Source organism: Temnothorax nylanderi, unplaced genomic scaffold (genome assembly GCF_030848795.1).
Source record: "Temnothorax nylanderi isolate EJ_2023f unplaced genomic scaffold, tnyl_v1.0 TNYL_tig0164_pilon, whole genome shotgun sequence".
Taxonomy (NCBI): Eukaryota; Metazoa; Arthropoda; class Insecta; order Hymenoptera; family Formicidae; genus Temnothorax; species Temnothorax nylanderi.
In genome coordinates this window covers 303308-319784 of record NW_027249226.1, presented here as the reverse complement: position 1 = coordinate 319784, position 16477 = coordinate 303308, and the positions used below count along the sequence as shown (strand labels likewise).

At 34.4% G+C, this 16477-nt stretch overlaps 1 protein-coding gene across 2 annotated transcripts; it reads left to right on the top strand.

The window, feature by feature from the left end:
* The first annotated feature begins 7767 nt into the window (after positions 1-7767).
* LOC139777822 (bifunctional polynucleotide phosphatase/kinase-like) lies at positions 7768-9795 on the top strand. 2 transcript variants are annotated; one of them, XM_071715457.1, is made up of 6 exons: positions 7768-7898; positions 8018-8176; positions 8696-8977; positions 9070-9131; positions 9220-9353; positions 9434-9795. In XM_071715457.1, the coding sequence occupies exons 2-5, from the start codon at positions 8111-8113 to the stop codon at positions 9221-9223; spliced, it is 414 nt and encodes a 137-aa protein (XP_071571558.1). In that variant the 5' UTR covers positions 7768-7898; positions 8018-8110; the 3' UTR covers positions 9224-9353; positions 9434-9795. The 2 variants fall into 2 exon arrangements, with proteins under 2 accessions (XP_071571558.1, XP_071571559.1); XM_071715458.1 differs by having other exon boundaries at positions 8682-8977.
* Positions 9796-16477: the final 6682 nt, after the last annotated feature.

Here is a 16477-nt window from a genome sequence, read left to right as displayed (position 1 = left end):
ATAAAATTATTTAATGCCACAATGCCATACTCAAATATATTACTTTATAACATCAATAAATGTAATTGTAATGTAATTAGTAATCAATAAACATAATTGTAATGTAATTAATAATCAATAAATGTAATTGTTATGGGATTAAGGGCCAGTTTTTCAATAGTCGCTTTTAACTCTAATCTTAGCTTAACTCACTCTTCATCTCTTTGTAACTATAGTTAGAAAGAGACAAATAATATAATTGAGTAATACATTTAATATTATTAGGATCCGAACTAAAAGGATATATCCCTTTTAGAAAAAGATGAAGAGTGAGTTTAGCTAAACTTCAGTTTGAACGACTATTGAAAGACTGGCCCTAAGTTATTCACCAAATTAATAATATATACATTAATACTAATAATATTAAATGTATTACTCAATTATATTATTCATTGATTCAATGAATAATAATTTCAATAACCTATAAAAAAATTCGTTGTCTCAACAAACTTTTTTAATTAATCTACGAAAAAATTCATTAATACAATGAATAATTCAATTATATTATTACGTAATATCAAAAAACGTGGTCATAAAGTAATTAGATCATTCATCAAATTGATGATTACATACATTAATACTAATGAAATCTAATGTATTACTCACAAGGGAACGGTCGGAAGTGTCCCTACCCGATTTGGATGCGCTTTGGATATGTTGTTGAGCATCAAAAAACATTAGACACGTATTTTTTTTTGCGGCGTATCTCAACGTTTAGGGGTTGAAACAACCCCTCGAAAATAACGGATTTTATATTTTTTTGCGAATATCTTCGAAAATATAAGGCGTAACGACAAAAAATTTGTACGAAATGTTTATGGCTTTTTGTACTCTTTACAATGGCGTAATCAGATTTTTCAAATTGGTCACAATTTTTAATTTAACCCCACCCTTACCTATTATTTTTGCCAAATATAACAATTTTTCCAACGCAAATTTAAGAGCGTCAAATGCCAAATACATCCATGTGTATTTTTATTATGATACCATTATTCGATTTTTGGCAAGACGATATGATATGTGGTATAGGCGTCGCGCTGTAGGTAGGTGTTGCGTTATTTCTGTTCAGTTGCGCCGTACGCTTAAAAATTTCCATTTCAACTCCGGGATAACCGAAAGCGCTGATGCAAAGGCCAGCGCAAGGCACTGACAGCGAGAGGTTAACGCTATTTCGAGAGTCCTAGACGAGCAACGGAATGTCGACTCCGACAAATTGTAAGATCGGGCGGGCAGTCGCAAATCATAATCTGAACGAACACGTGCGTCACATTAACCGCTACAATAATATACTATCCCGGTTACGGCACAACAAAATCAACAACCAAATTCACGCATTTGAATATCATTTGCTCGTGTCATAATTCCGAAAAGCAAGCATTTCAGATCGCAAGTTTGAAGTGTAAAGAACTGTGTGCTGTACGCTGTCGTTTTGTGAACATGTAAGTGCATTTTTATTGTTAACTTTTATTGGTTTCTTACGTTTGTTACTTTTTCCTTTGATATTGAATATTAATATAATTTTTTATTCAGCTCTTACTCAATTCTTTGCCAGTTTTGCCAGTGACTATATAATCTTTTGGGAGAGATGCACTTGGACACGGTACATTTGGACACGGTCATTTGCACACGATCAATCGGACACCGTTTATTTGGCCACGGTTCATTTGGACACCGTTCATTTAAACACGGTCATTTGGACACGATCAATTGGACACCGTTTATTTGGACACGGTTCATTTGGACACGGTTTATTTGAACACGGTTCATTTGGACACGGGGCATTCGGACACCGTTCATTTGGACACGGTTTATTTGGACACGGTTCATTTGGACACGGTTCATTTGGACACGGGGCATTCGGACACCGTTCATTTAGACACGGTTAATTTGGACACGGTTCATTTGGACACGGTTCAATTGGACACGGTTTGTTTGGACACGGTTTGTTTGGACACCGTGTATTTGGACACGGTTTATTTGGACACGGATTATCTGGACACCGTAAAAAATGCGGTCTGTGCAGTTGGACACCAAAATGTCTAGTATAGTATATATTGTAGTATGAGAAAATATGCACAAATGGAAATTTTTAAGCGTACAGCGCAACTGAACAGAAATAACGCAACACCTACCTACAGCGCGACGCCTATATCACATATCATCTCGTCTTGCCAAAAATCGAATAATGGTATCATAATAAAAATACACATGGATGTATTTGGCCTTTGACGCTCTTAAATTTGCGTTGGAAAAATTGTTATATTTGGCAAAAATAATAGGTGGGGGTGGGGTTAAATTAAAAAATGTGACCAATTTGAAAAATCTGATTACGCCATTGTAAAGAGCACAAAAAGCCATAAACATTTCGTACAAATTTTTTGTCGTTACGCCTTATATTTTCGAAGATATTCGCAAAAAAATATAAAATCCGTTATTTTCGAGGGGTTGTTTTAACCCCTAAACGTCGAGATACGCCGCAAAAAAAATACGTGTCTAATGTTTTTTGATGCTCAACAACATATCCAAAGCTCATCCAAATCGGGTAGGGACACTTCCTACCGTTCCCTTGTCAGTTACATTATTCATTGACTCAATAAAGTTTTTTAATCAATTAATTTAAAAAATTTATTGTTTTAATAAAGCTTTTTAATAAATCTATGAAAAAATTCATTAATACAATGAAGTAGTCAATTATATGATTTCATATTATCAATAAACGTGATCATAAAGTAATGAAATCATTAATCAAATTAACGATTACATGCATTAATAATAATAAAATCGTATGCATGATTCAATTACATTATTCATTAACTCAATAAAGTCTTCCGTTAATATAATAAATCCATGGCAGATTTTTCAATGTACATATTTATTGTTACAATGAATTGTAGTAATAGTTTAATATTCAAATTATTCTTTTATAAACCATAAATCATTATGATAATAAAATAATTCTTTGGACCAATTTTAATGAATTTTTTATTACTACAATGAATGCTTTTATTGCATTCATGTACAGTTTTGGTTCAGTGTAGAAATATGTATTGTGCAACACCGTGGTCTCTCATCGTTAAATACGATCGTTTAATTCCGAATTTCGGTCGCGTCACGCAAGGATCGAAGTGTCACGATATTAGGATGGGCGTCACAAGAAGCGAAATATCAGTGGGTCGGATTGTTATGTAGTTAACACATGCGTCGTGCACGACATAACTAAAGCGAATAAGAGAGATTGTCGGATGGCTCAGACACATACACACACACACATTCACCTATAGGTACATCAATCAATTATATGTACAAATAAATAATTCGGTATCTTAGGGACGAGTTTCAACGCTCGCTAGATGTGGCTCCGGCGTTTTCGATCCTTCGTTGTCACGGCCGATTTTCGATTATTCCTCGTTTCTTCGACGTGTACACATCGGTTACGTGGCCACGAAAGATCGCTCGAGATTTTGCCTTTCCTTCGAGACAAACATTTAAATTCTATACAAAGGACACAATTGTGAACATTGAGTAAAGTGTGTGTCAAGCCAAGGCGACCCAAGGTCTACACCTCAAGGCGCTGTCGCATCCGAACAATCAGGTAGCGACTCAGGGCGATAGTCCCCCAGGCGTCGTCGCTTACCGCTCTCACGACTCAGGGCAACAGCCCCTAAGCGAAATCATCGGCAACAGCCCTTAAGCGAAGTCACATACAATGCGCAACCGATCCATGTATGTATGCGTATATGCGTTCTCTTCTTAATTGTTATTTTCTGCTTTAATGTTTAACGTTTACATTCTGTATTAAAACGATCTTTTCAACTGTTTTCTGTATTTATTACACATTAAATAAAGCGCAAGACGAAAATACGGCGTAGATACGAGTAATATCTATGCTGATCACATAACACGGATTTATCAGTGTAGTGACAGTCGTGATCGTCGTGATAGTGATTATCAATATATCAATATATATTGATCGCAGGGAACTGATATCGAGGAGATCTTTAAGAAGTAAGTGTATCCAAAATCGCATACGTATGTACGTATATGCTGTCTTGTAAATTGTAAAAGGTAAAGAGAACGAGAAAATGTAGCGTAATTTATATAATTAATAATTTTAAAATAAGTAGGAGAGACCGGGGCTAAGCCGACAACGGGGCAAACTTGACACTAGGCTTTTTGCCAATTTAAATCTATCGTAGAAACTTGCCTTTCCTACTGTAAATGCGTCTTTATGTGCCAGTATTATCAACGGAATTTGGTAACATTCTGAGTATAGTGTAATTTTTAACGCGACATAAGCGTTTTTGATAGTGAAAAGTAATTTTTCTGATCTCTCGAAAATGTCTACTCTTTCATCGAGCTTTACTCTTGCGAATCTACCGGTAAGTGATTTTGATGGAAAATTTGATGCTCTATATGAATCCGATAATCGTTTTTGCATATTTTCAAAATTTTCATGTTTTTGAAGTGACAAAAGTGAAAAACGACGTCCGGGGCAAAGTCAACACCACGCCGTTTCGGCTCCCAGTAACAAACGATGCTTGTCATGCAGCCGTATGGCTCATGACAAATGTATGCGCACGTCCGATCGCGAGTTTACCTGCATTAATTGTTTTTCAGACATGAGTTTAGATGAAGATAATTGAAAGTTCAACAATTTTGTTCTCATTATTTTAAATGATTGTTCTAGCTACTTTATTCCGAATTTTTGTACTTTTTAAATACACAATAAACAATGTATTTTCATTTTCAGACAGTAAAAAATAAGTTCCAGATCAAATTGTGTCGATCAGACAAAGTGTTGAGTTTGCCCCGGCGGGGTGTCGAGTTTGCCCCGGCATTTTTCAATTCGAAAATTTGTCTTCGCGTCACTTTTCCTTTCCTGGCGGCAAAACAAAGCGACGTACAGCAAACTTCCTGAATCAATTTGTACCTGAAGAAACACTCTTTAAATATGTACCATTGAATTTGCCTAAAAATTTTAATTAAATATTAAAAATTGCCTTTGAAAAAATAGTGTCGGCTTAGCCCCGGTCTCCCCTAACTTAATTACTTGAGACTAATTTTATTATTGAAAAAATTAATAATTATTTTCCACTAATTATTAATTCTTTAAATAAATAGTAATTTATTTTAATAATAAAGAATTTATTCCTATTAATTACCAATTTACAAAAAACATTTTTACCTAAATACTAATTTTCACGTAACTAGAAATTTTTCTCTAACAAATTACCAATTCTTTAAGTAATTCGTAAATCACTTTACCTAAATATTATTATTTTATGTACCTAATCAGTAATTTTTTGTGACTAATACTAATTTGCTAATTCAATAAAAATTTAATTTGTTCCCTGCTTATGCATTTCAAAATGCATTCAAAATGCATTTCAAAATGCGTGATATCAGTACAAAATTACCTTTTTCAAAAAAGGAAAAAAAGGCGCCAAGTATCACGCAATGTATTTGTAAATCCAAAATTCAACCTAAGTGATAGTAGTTTTAATTTCACCTTAACAAAATTATATATCACAAAATTGCGTTATCAAGAGACACGGTAGTGTCTCGCGCCAAGTACACGCGGAGCGAGACCAACCGTGACTCTTTTACGCGACGCGACGGGTTGCGAGTACTCGAGATGTTGAGATCTCGATAACGAGTGAACGGATCAATTCTAAGTAGGCTTGATCGATAGCTTGGGGTCGACTTGGGGGGGGGGGGGTATCTCCTATAATATTTTTCGCTACGTGCCCTACGAGCGGAGATATTGGGACGCAAAGTCCAATGTGAAAAATTTTATTTAAGATAGGAGAGACCGGGCCTAACCGTCGCCGGGGTTGAACCGTCAAATCAAATATCTCGGAATCTGTATATTGTGCGAACTCGCTATTACATTGTAAACGCTGCTTATGGTACCCATGTGACCAACGGAGTTTCGGCAGGTTACCTGCCGTGTTATGATTTTTACGAGGGCAAACGTGTTTTCGGAAGGTGAAAGTTACATTTTCTGCGCGTGGAAATTTTGTAATATCTGCAATAATATTTGCTCTCCAAATCTCGAGGTACGTGATTATAAAGAGTAATGCATGCTGAACACGAATCCAGTGTAGTTTTTTCATTATCGTTGATGTCTAATATTTCGTGGGCGATCAACCTGAAACTTGTGTTTGGGGTTAATCCGTCAGTAAGCAGTCCGGGTGCATTTCCAAGGCATTTCCGGGCATTTCCAGGCTCACTGCATATGGAATATGGATGAGACGGGAATTACAACCGTTCAGACACCGAATAGAGTCATCGGACGTCGAGGAGTGAAACAAGTCGGGCGAGTAACTTCTGCGGAAAGAGGAACCCTCGTAACTATTTTTTAATAACGTTTCGCATAAAAATTTTAATAAATTTTTATATTTTTCTCTTAAAAACAATTATTAAGATTATCCTATCATTTTTCAGGATTAGATGTACGTATATGTATTGAAAATGCAGTGTGACGGTTAAACCCGGCATTTTTGAGATTTCAATTTTTCCACCGTTGTCGTTTTTGCTCTATACCGGTTAAACAAAGCGACGTAGATAAAATTCCTATATAAATTTTGTAGCTAAAGGTTCACTCTTTACAGTGGTATACCACATTTAACTAAAATTATTTATTTCTTGTAAAAATCGGCACGGAAAAAAAACTGACGGTTAGCCCCGGTCTCCCCTACTTCTCCTCCTCCTCCTAACGCTGCGATTATAACATACATATAACAGAGTAATGTCACTTTCACTTTTTCGACACTGGCGGCGCTTTCGCCAGCGCGCTGTCACAGTCAGTTCAGTTAATACGTGTGTGTAAGTGTGTACTGCGCGGCTGCGCGCAGTGCAGATAGTGCGTTCAGTGCGCTGTCACTGACAGTTCAGTTAACCTATCGAGAGACACGGTAGTGTCGGAGCGAGACCGACCGTGACTCTTTACGCGACGCGACGATTAATCAAGGTAATTGTTTTATATGTAATTATATATCTATTATTCTATATATATTACTGTTACTTACTATACTACGTTTACGCGATTACGCGAGTGTTTACACAGGTTAACCTAGATATATGACGGCATGGAGCTGATGCCGAAGAGATCCCGTTTACGCGAAGGAATTATCGTAAGTTATCGTATCGTTTTCGTAAGTTACTAAACAGAATTAAGTAACGCTCGCGTAAACGTAGTATAGGTTAGATTACCGGTTTGTCTTTGTTACTCATTGCCAAAAAAGAAAGATAGAACGACGTTTGTGTCGGCTTGTGTCACTTGTTGGAAAGCTCCCTATGTATGCAAGTTTAACGCCTATTGAGTTAATATGAAATAATTTCCTAAAATAAAAATAACACGATGTTATATATGCGGTTTGCCGTGATTATATATATATATATATATATATATATATATATATATATATATATACACATGTGATTTCTGCCCAGTGCTCTGAATGTTATGTGATTTTCGCCCAGTGCTCTGAATGTCATCTAGTCATACATATCATGCTTTGATACAAGGAACGTGAAAAAGAGCAGAAAAGAAAAGAACAAACAGAAGAGACAGATTCAAGCTTTGTTTTTTAATCTGGATGAGACAATGCCGAAAAATCCCCGCAGTCAGAAAATGAGCAATCTGATGGCCTCGCGATTAAGAAGATTAAGAAAAATCCAGATGTAGATACAAGTTTCTTGCCAGATAGGGAAAGGAGGAGGAGGAAATAAACTTAAGGAAGAATTGAGGCAAGAATGGGCTAGAAAGCAGAACGCGTTGAAGGAAGAAGAAATTGAGATCACATTCAGTTATTGGGATGGATCTGGCTATCGTCGGAGTGTTATAATGAAGAAAGGTGAATGTCTCAGTGATTTAGAGAATTTTTAAGTTATTAAAATACTCCAGTGTCACTTTTGGAGTAACATTGGCGTGATATATAATGTTCTACTGCATAAATTAAATTTTCACATACAGGTAATTCTATCTATCAGCTTCTTCAGAGATGTTTAGAAGTTCCGAAGCGTGAATTCAGCGAGCTTAAAACAGTAATGGTAGATCAGTTAATGTATGTCGAGGAGGATCTTTCTTATATTACCGCACCATTATACGTTTTACGATTTTATTGTAACTAAGGTAAAGATACTAAGTGATAAAACTTATGAAGCAATATCACAATGTTGGCATGTTATTTTAATGTATGTAATATTGCGATTAGGCACGCAATTCATTCAGTTATGTGATAATATTTAATTCATTTACTCGATTATGTAGCTCTACTAAATTACAGTCCTTTGAATCTGAATCCTTTAAACGAAATTGGACAATTCGTTGAATCTAAGTTTATCAGATTTTATTTTTCTTCCTATTTTTATCCGACACTGTATACTTGTCATAACTTTTCGTTGGATCAAAGGATCCCATCTACTCGCTGGAAAAATGTGTTTGTTCCTCTCGTACCATGATCTAATGAGAAATAACATAAAAGAGAATTATACAAAGTATTCTTTTAATGATAAATACCTAAGTAAAATTTTCCGGCATGTGATTCCTCGGTTTCAACAGAAGCATCGTGCATAACACGAATATCATCGTGAACGTCAAATGTGAACAGAGGCCCGCTCTTTCCTCGTGCTTATAGATATCCATTAACAGGTGGTACTTATGGTCGGCAGTCCAGACTCCGGAAAATCGCATTTTGCAAAGAATTATCTGAAGGAATACGGATACGTCAACAGAGACACTTTAGGCAGCTGGCAGAAGTGCATTGCTGCAGTCCAACAATGCTTGAATCAAGGAAAAAGTAAAGTTATAGACAATACCAATCCTGATCCAGCTTCGAAAAAGAGATATATTGAGATAGCCAAGAAGCGCAATGTCTCGGTCAGATGTTTCGTCATGACGACAAGTATAGAACACGCGAAACGTAATAATAAGGTAATCGAAAATTAACATTAACCGTCATCGTGTGAAAGAATCGTATGAGTAATGTTTCCGAAAATTCTAATCGATTTATTATTATATTACAGTTTCGCGAGTTGACTGATCCAAGCCACATTTCAATCAACGAGATTATTATCAACTCCTACGTGTAAGTAGATTTTAGATATATACATCTCTACACTCAAAATTATTTATCTTTGGATATGTAATTATACTTTGATGTTACTCTTTTGCAGGTAAATGGTCGACAGAAGCTTACAATGTGGTACAAAATTATTCCTCAAAGGGAGTTGCTGCCCAAACTCAGATTGAAGGTCGCATTCAAACTAATATTTATGCAAATATTTATTTTATGATACAAAATTATGAGGTAAGTAGTTATTATTATCCAATCTTCGAGAATCTCTTTGCAGATGCGCAAATTAATTGAAATTAATTGATTTTTTAAAGCTAATTTCCTTACTGAAGAACTGGTAATGAACGGACATACTGAACAAGTAGGCATGGGACCAGATGAATGAAGCCAGAAACACTTGAATCCATCTGTACATAAGAGTTGTCAAGAAACTCTACAATTTTCACGCATAATCCGCGATTCTTAGTCAGTATGGACTAGAGTTTAATACAATCGCCATTGATGATCCCCTTTAATCGCGTCAAAATTGATTATTTCGCTTTTTGACTTCGTTCTTTACTCATGTTGTAAAATAGTTTTCCGATTGTGTAGAATATTTTTATTTAGAAAGAAATTTATAAAGATTGTTATATTGATCGTAGAGTAGAGAAAACAATAAAACTTAACATTTTACAAAGTAGTGTCACATTTAAACTAGAACATTGTATCGAATAATTCAGACGAATTAGGAAATTCGTTTCTACGTGACTCATGTCTATTTCTGATTGGGGACGATTCGAGAACTCATTGAAATAATTTAATTTCTTTTCACGTTTAAATTTAGGTCACCGTAGATTAAACTTGTTACCTTAGAAGTTATTGTTAAATGGCGCATTTTATTTATATTCCGCACTTCACTGTTGTGGCATAAAATTATTTTATGTTTCAAAAGATGGAGACTAAGCTTTCGGATTAATCCAGATGTACGCATATATACTGTATATATTTGATTAATTGTTTACTTAGATATCGATGATTCTTGCGCGATATGCTAATACATTTTTTTCTATGCAAGATTTCAATGCAGTAGAAACTACCCAGATAGCAAAGAGAATTCCAAAAGAATTTGACATGAATTCGTAGTTTCCAAAATGAATTCCCCAATGAATCCCATTTCTGTCCGAAATGAATTCGTAAGTGATTCTTTACGAATTCGAAGTTATGTCAGCATTTACGAGTTCTTTTGTAAATTCCAAATGATGTCTGAAAAACGGAAAAGTATTCCTTAAAGAGTTCGAAAAGAGTTCAAAAGGATTCGAAAGAGTTCAAATAGAGTTCTAAAAAAGGTCGAAAGTTCAAATAGAGTTATAAAAGAGTTCTAAATGAGTTCTAAAGAGACTGCAAAGGCTCGATAAGAACTCTTGCGCTGTTCAGGGCATTTTGAAAAGAGTTCTGTGAGAGTCCTTGCTCTAATCCATAAAAGAATCGCATTGAGCCCGTTTAGCACATGCTAACAGTTGCAAGTTGTTTAATGTTTCTAGTGGTTTACTTTTCCGATTGGGCTACAAAAATGGTCTTAACCACATCGAAAACTGAACCACTAGAAACACTGAACAGCTTTGCAACTATTGGCACCTGATGAACGCGCCCATCGCTATTCCTCGATCTCTGTACGAAATAGAAATGTAAGTTAAAGTGTATAATAACAGAAAAGACTTAACGGTAAGCATATGCTTCAACGTCAGATGTATTATGTTATAATAGTTATATCAGAAGTTAAACATTATTAATATTTTAATACAGTATTTTCTATCATAATACATTTTACCTTACGGTTAAGTTCCGTATTTCCGTTTTCTTTATTGTATACTTTGAAGGCGTAAAGGAGTAACTTTTCGTGGGCTTCTATAATATATTGAATCACCATGGACAATATCCCCTGAAACGTAACTCCTCGCGTCCCGAATATACATAATTAAAAAATCTCGCATTTTTTAATGATCAGTTTTTATTATTTCATATATTCAAAAGTTATATAGTTATATAGAAGTTATATAGAAACGACGAATTTATATAAAGTTATGAGTATACAAAATTTGTACAAACTTATACAAAGTATACAAAACTTATTATTTATTGAACTTATTATAAACTTATATAATATATGAACTATATATATGAACTTATTATGAATTTACTTAGTGTACAACTTATAAAAACTAGTAAACTTATAGAAACTTATCGCAATTAGTTATCGCATCCTGTCCGTTGCATGTTGCAACCACGATTTAATGATTTCTTTGATGCTCGTTCTGGTCGCATCTGTTTGCTTGGAAATAGTTTCTGCAACAAAAAAAGTGCTTCATAAGACACGTTTATATAAGCAGGTTTTGAATTATATTTTGATTTTCAAGAAACTCACTGATAATCAATTGACAAATACAGTTGAACTGAACTTCAGTGTTTACGCTGCCCAGACCAGGAATAAATTTTCGCCAGTGAATCAGTCATGACATGCCTCAACACCGCCCTCGTAAATTTCGATGCGTTTGCCCCGCCTACCAGTTGTATGTCGCGAATCTAAAACAGAGATTATGCATGTGTATGTATATTGTATGGATGTATGTACGTACGTATGTATAATATATGTATATATATGTATATATATATATATATATATATATATATATATCTTTATGGTTTGTATAATGTCGGGACCATTTCGGAGATGCAATAACACATACCAGGACTTTTGGCACATGCTGGGTCCGACCCAGTAATTTTCTATATGAAAGGTAACTTATCAGGCCCGGTACTAGTTTATACAAAGATATGTAACGTAACAAAGTAGGGCCGTGTTTCCTTGTGAATTATAAGGACCGGTACCGGTAATTAGATATATGCAATGTAAAAAACCGGGACCTCCTTATCTGAACAATTTTACTGAATTAAGTTGTATCATCATTCTTTGAGCATATTCATTCTTAAATATAAAATCCAAAATGTTTAGAGAGTCCAATCAAGCTGTTTATATACTTATATATTTAGCACATAATGAATTATTTATTCATAATAAAGAACATCTACCAATATTTTACTATTTAAAAAGGAATAAGCATCAAGCTACTAAATGTACAGTGTGCTTTTAAAATGCTATCTTTTACTAAAAGTTATGTTAAAAAGAAGTTATGTTAAATCATTGTTACTGCGTTGTGCTTGATAAAGTTGTAATTATAAATTTAAATTAGTCAATTTAATTAAAATTAGAATTAAAATAATTAACATCAATAAATAAACTAATTAATTAAAATGTTACGAGGTTCTACTTTTTGTTGTTACAGTAAAGAAATCGATTTCCATACAAACTTCTACGACGATACACTGTAGAAAAAAGTTTTTCGACTTCTTCGCTGATTTCATCGATGTAATAGCAAACAGCAGGACTCTGACCAGTTATACTTTTCGAATAATTTCATGTTCGGTTACTTGAAATTTTCAAATATTATATTCAGTGCATTATTTAAGAAAAAACGCATGAAAATAATGAAAACATAAGTAAAAATTATAGCTGAAACAAAACTTTTACTAAACGTATCGTCACATGCGAGGACCGATTTCCACGAAATAATGGATAATAGCATGTCCGACCAAATAAATTATTCCTCGACAAATTTTACGTATACTTCGCATAAGCTATATTTTACACAACGCATAATTTAGGGATTAAAAGCGAAAATCATGGACTGCGAAATACCAAGAGATTACAGCCAAATCAAAGTTATACTCTACGACGTATCGTTACATGCGAGGACCGTATTTATCGGTACAATGGTAAATAGCAGTCCCGCCCAGTTTAACTATTTCTCAATTAATTTTATCGTACGTTCGGTTACTTGAATCTTTGTAATATTTTACTCGGCGCATCATTTAGAGATTAACAGGTAAAAATGTTGGCCCACGAAATACGGACAGACTACAGCCAAATCAAAACTTTACTCTAGGACGTATTGTTACATGCGAGGACCGATTTCTTCGGTGCAATGGTAAATAGCAGGACCGCTCAGTTTAAATATTTTTCAATTAATTTCATTTGTACGTTCAGTTGCTTGAGAACTTGCGATATTTTACTCGGTGCATTATTTAAGGATTAACACACGAAAATGTTGGATGTTGGCCCACGAAATACGGGCAGACTACAGCCAAATCAATATTTTTACTCTAGGACGTATTGTTACATGCGAGACCGATTTCTTCGGTGCAATGGTAAATAACAGGACCGCCCAGTTTAACTATTTCTTAATTATGTTCATCTATACGTTCAGTTATTATTTGAGAACTTGCAATATTCTACTCGGTGCATTATTTAAGGATTAACACACGAAAATGTTGGCCCACGAAATACCGACAGGTTACAGCCAAATCAAACCTTTACTGTACGACATACACTGATTATGAGAAAAGAAATGTTCTGCATTTTAGTAAATATTGGTTTGCATACAACTGTGACCCCATTTACTAAAATAAAAAAAATTTTCCTTTTATACATTAGTACACGTGTATTTACTGAGAAAAAAGTATTCTAAAATAAAAAAGAAAACTTTCTTCTTTTTATAAATAGAGTAACAGTTGTATGCAAACTAATATTTACTAAAATGCAGAATAATTTTTTCTCAGTGTATCATTAAATTTGAGAACTGATTTCCTCATTGCAATGTGTAAATAGTAGGACCGCCTAGTTAAACTATTTGTCGATTGATTTCATCTGTACTTTCGATTACTTGAAATATTTTACTCAGTGCTTTATTAAAGGACTAACACACAAAATGTTGGCCCACGAAATATCGACAGATTACAGACAAATCAAAACTTTTACTGCAGGACGTATTGTTACATGAGGACCGATTTCTTCAGTGCAATGGTCAATAGCAGGATCGTCCAGTTTACTATTTCTCCATTAATTTCATCTATACGTTGGTTATTACTTGAGAACTTGCAATATTCTACACGGTGCATTATTTAAGAATTAACACACGAAAATGTTGGCCCACGAAATACGGGCAAACTACAGCCAAATCAAAATTTTTACTCTAGGACTCTAGGACGTATTGTTACATGCGAGGACCGATTTCCTCGGTGCAATGGTAAATAGCAGACCGTCCAGTTTAAATATTTCTCATTATTTCATCTGTACGTGCGGTTACTTACAATATTTTACTTGGTGCATTATTTAAAGATTAAAACCGAATAAGTAACATTTACTTCGCCGATCAATAATTAACCTAATTAAGACTTTAATCGACTATACTGGCAACGATTATAATCGTCGTGACAAATCGTCACCCAGTTCGACCATGGATTCTGGTCCTTCTAAAATTGATGAAATTTAGATGCTTATATTATAAGCATTCTAAATTTATTTATTCAGATAGGATGCTTATAATATAAGCATCTAAATTTCATGGATTCTGGTCCTTCTAAAATTGATGAAATTTAGATGCTTATATTATAAGCATTCTAAATTTTTATTCAGATAGGATGCTTATAATATAAGCATCTAAATTTCATCAATTTAGAAGGACCAGAATCCATGGTCGAAACGAGGTGACGATTTGTCACGACGATTATAATCGTTGCCAGTATAGTCGATTAAAGTCTTATTAGGTTAATTACTGATTGGTAAAGTAAATGTTACTTATTCGGTTTTAATCTTTAAATAATGCACCAAGTAAAATATTGTAAGTAACCGCACGTATAGATGAAATTAATGAGAAATATTTAAACTGGACGGTCCTGCTATTTACCATTGCACCGAGGAAATTGGTCCTCGTATGTAACGATGCGTCGTAGAGTACAATTTTGATTTGGCTGTAAGTTTTTGGTATTTCGCGGTGCAACATTTTCGCGAGTTAATCCTTAAATAATGCACCGAATAAAATATTGCAAGTAACCGTACGTACAGATGAAATTAATTGGGAAATATTTAAACTGGTCGGTCCTGCTATTTACCATTACACCGAGGAAATTGGTCCTCGTATGTAACGATACGTCGTAGAGTATACATTTTGATTTGGCTCTGTAAGTTTTTCATATATTTCGCGATGCAACATTTTCGCGAGTTAATCCTTAAATTAATTAAGACTTTAATCGACTATACTGGCAATGATTATAATCGTTGCTAGTATAGTCGATTAAAGTCTTAATTAGGTTAATTATTGATTGGTGAAGTAAATGCTACTTATTCGGTTTTAATTTTTAAATAATGCACCGAGTAAAATATTGTAAGTAACCGTACCGTACAAATGAAATTAATTGGAAAATATTTAAACTGGTCGGTCCTGCTATTTACCATTGCACCGAGGAAATTGGTCCTCGTATGTAACGATACGTCGTAGAGTATACATTTTGATTTGGCTCTGTAAGTTTTTCATATTTTCGCGATGCAACATTTTCGCGAGTTAATCCTTAAATTAATTAAGACTTTAATCGACTATACTGGCAATGATTATAATCGTGGCAACGATTATAATCGTCGTGACAAATCGTCACCCCGTTTCGACCATGGATTCTGGTCCTTCTAAGATTGATGAAATTTAGATGGTTATATTGTAAGCATCCTAAATTTAATTATTCAGATAGGATGCTTATAATATAAGCATCTAATTTGCATCAATTTAGAAGGACCAGAATCCATGGTCGAAACGAGGTGACGATTTGTCACGACGATTATAATCGTTGCTAGTATAGTCGATTAAAGTCTTAATTAGGTTAATTATTGATTGGTGAAGTAAATGCTACTTATTCGGTTTTAATCTTTAAATAATGCACCGAGTAAAATATTGTAAGTAACCGTACCGTACAAATGAAATTAATTGGAAAATATTAAACTGTTCGGTCCTACTATTTACCGAGGAAGTCGGTCCTCGCATGTAACGATACGTCGTAGAGTACACATTTGATTTTGGCTGTAAGTTTTTGGTATTTCGCATTGCAACATTTTCGCGAGTTAATCCTGTGAATAATGCACCGAGTAATATTGCAAGTAACCGCACGTACAGATGAAATTAATGGGAAATATTTAAACTGGGCGGTCCTGCTATTTACCATTGCACCGAGGAAATCAGTCCTCGCATATAACGATACGTCGTAGAGTACAAATTTGATTGGCTGTAAGTTTTTGGTATTTCGTAATGCAACATTTTCACGAGATATTATAAGTATCCTATCTAAATAATAATTTTAAGATGCTTATAATATAACCATCTAAATTACATCAATTTTAGAAGGACCCGAATCCATGGTCGAAACGGGGTGACGATTTGTCACGACGATTATAAACGTTGCCACGATTATGATCATTGCTAGTATAGTCGATTAAAGTC

What these genes read in the sequence shown, in the direction of transcription:
- LOC139777822 (XM_071715457.1), top strand. Translation starts at nt 8,111, where the DNA reads ATGTCGAGGAGGATCTTTCTTATATTACCGCACCATTATACGTTTTAC. An exon ending in ACGATTTTATTGTAACTAAG is followed by an intron (nt 8,177 to 8,695) that starts GTAAAGATACTA and finishes ATCCATTAACAG; the next exon opens with GTGGTACTTATGGTCGGCAG. An exon ending in ACGCGAAACGTAATAATAAG is followed by an intron (nt 8,978 to 9,069) that starts GTAATCGAAAAT and finishes ATTATATTACAG; the next exon opens with TTTCGCGAGTTGACTGATCC.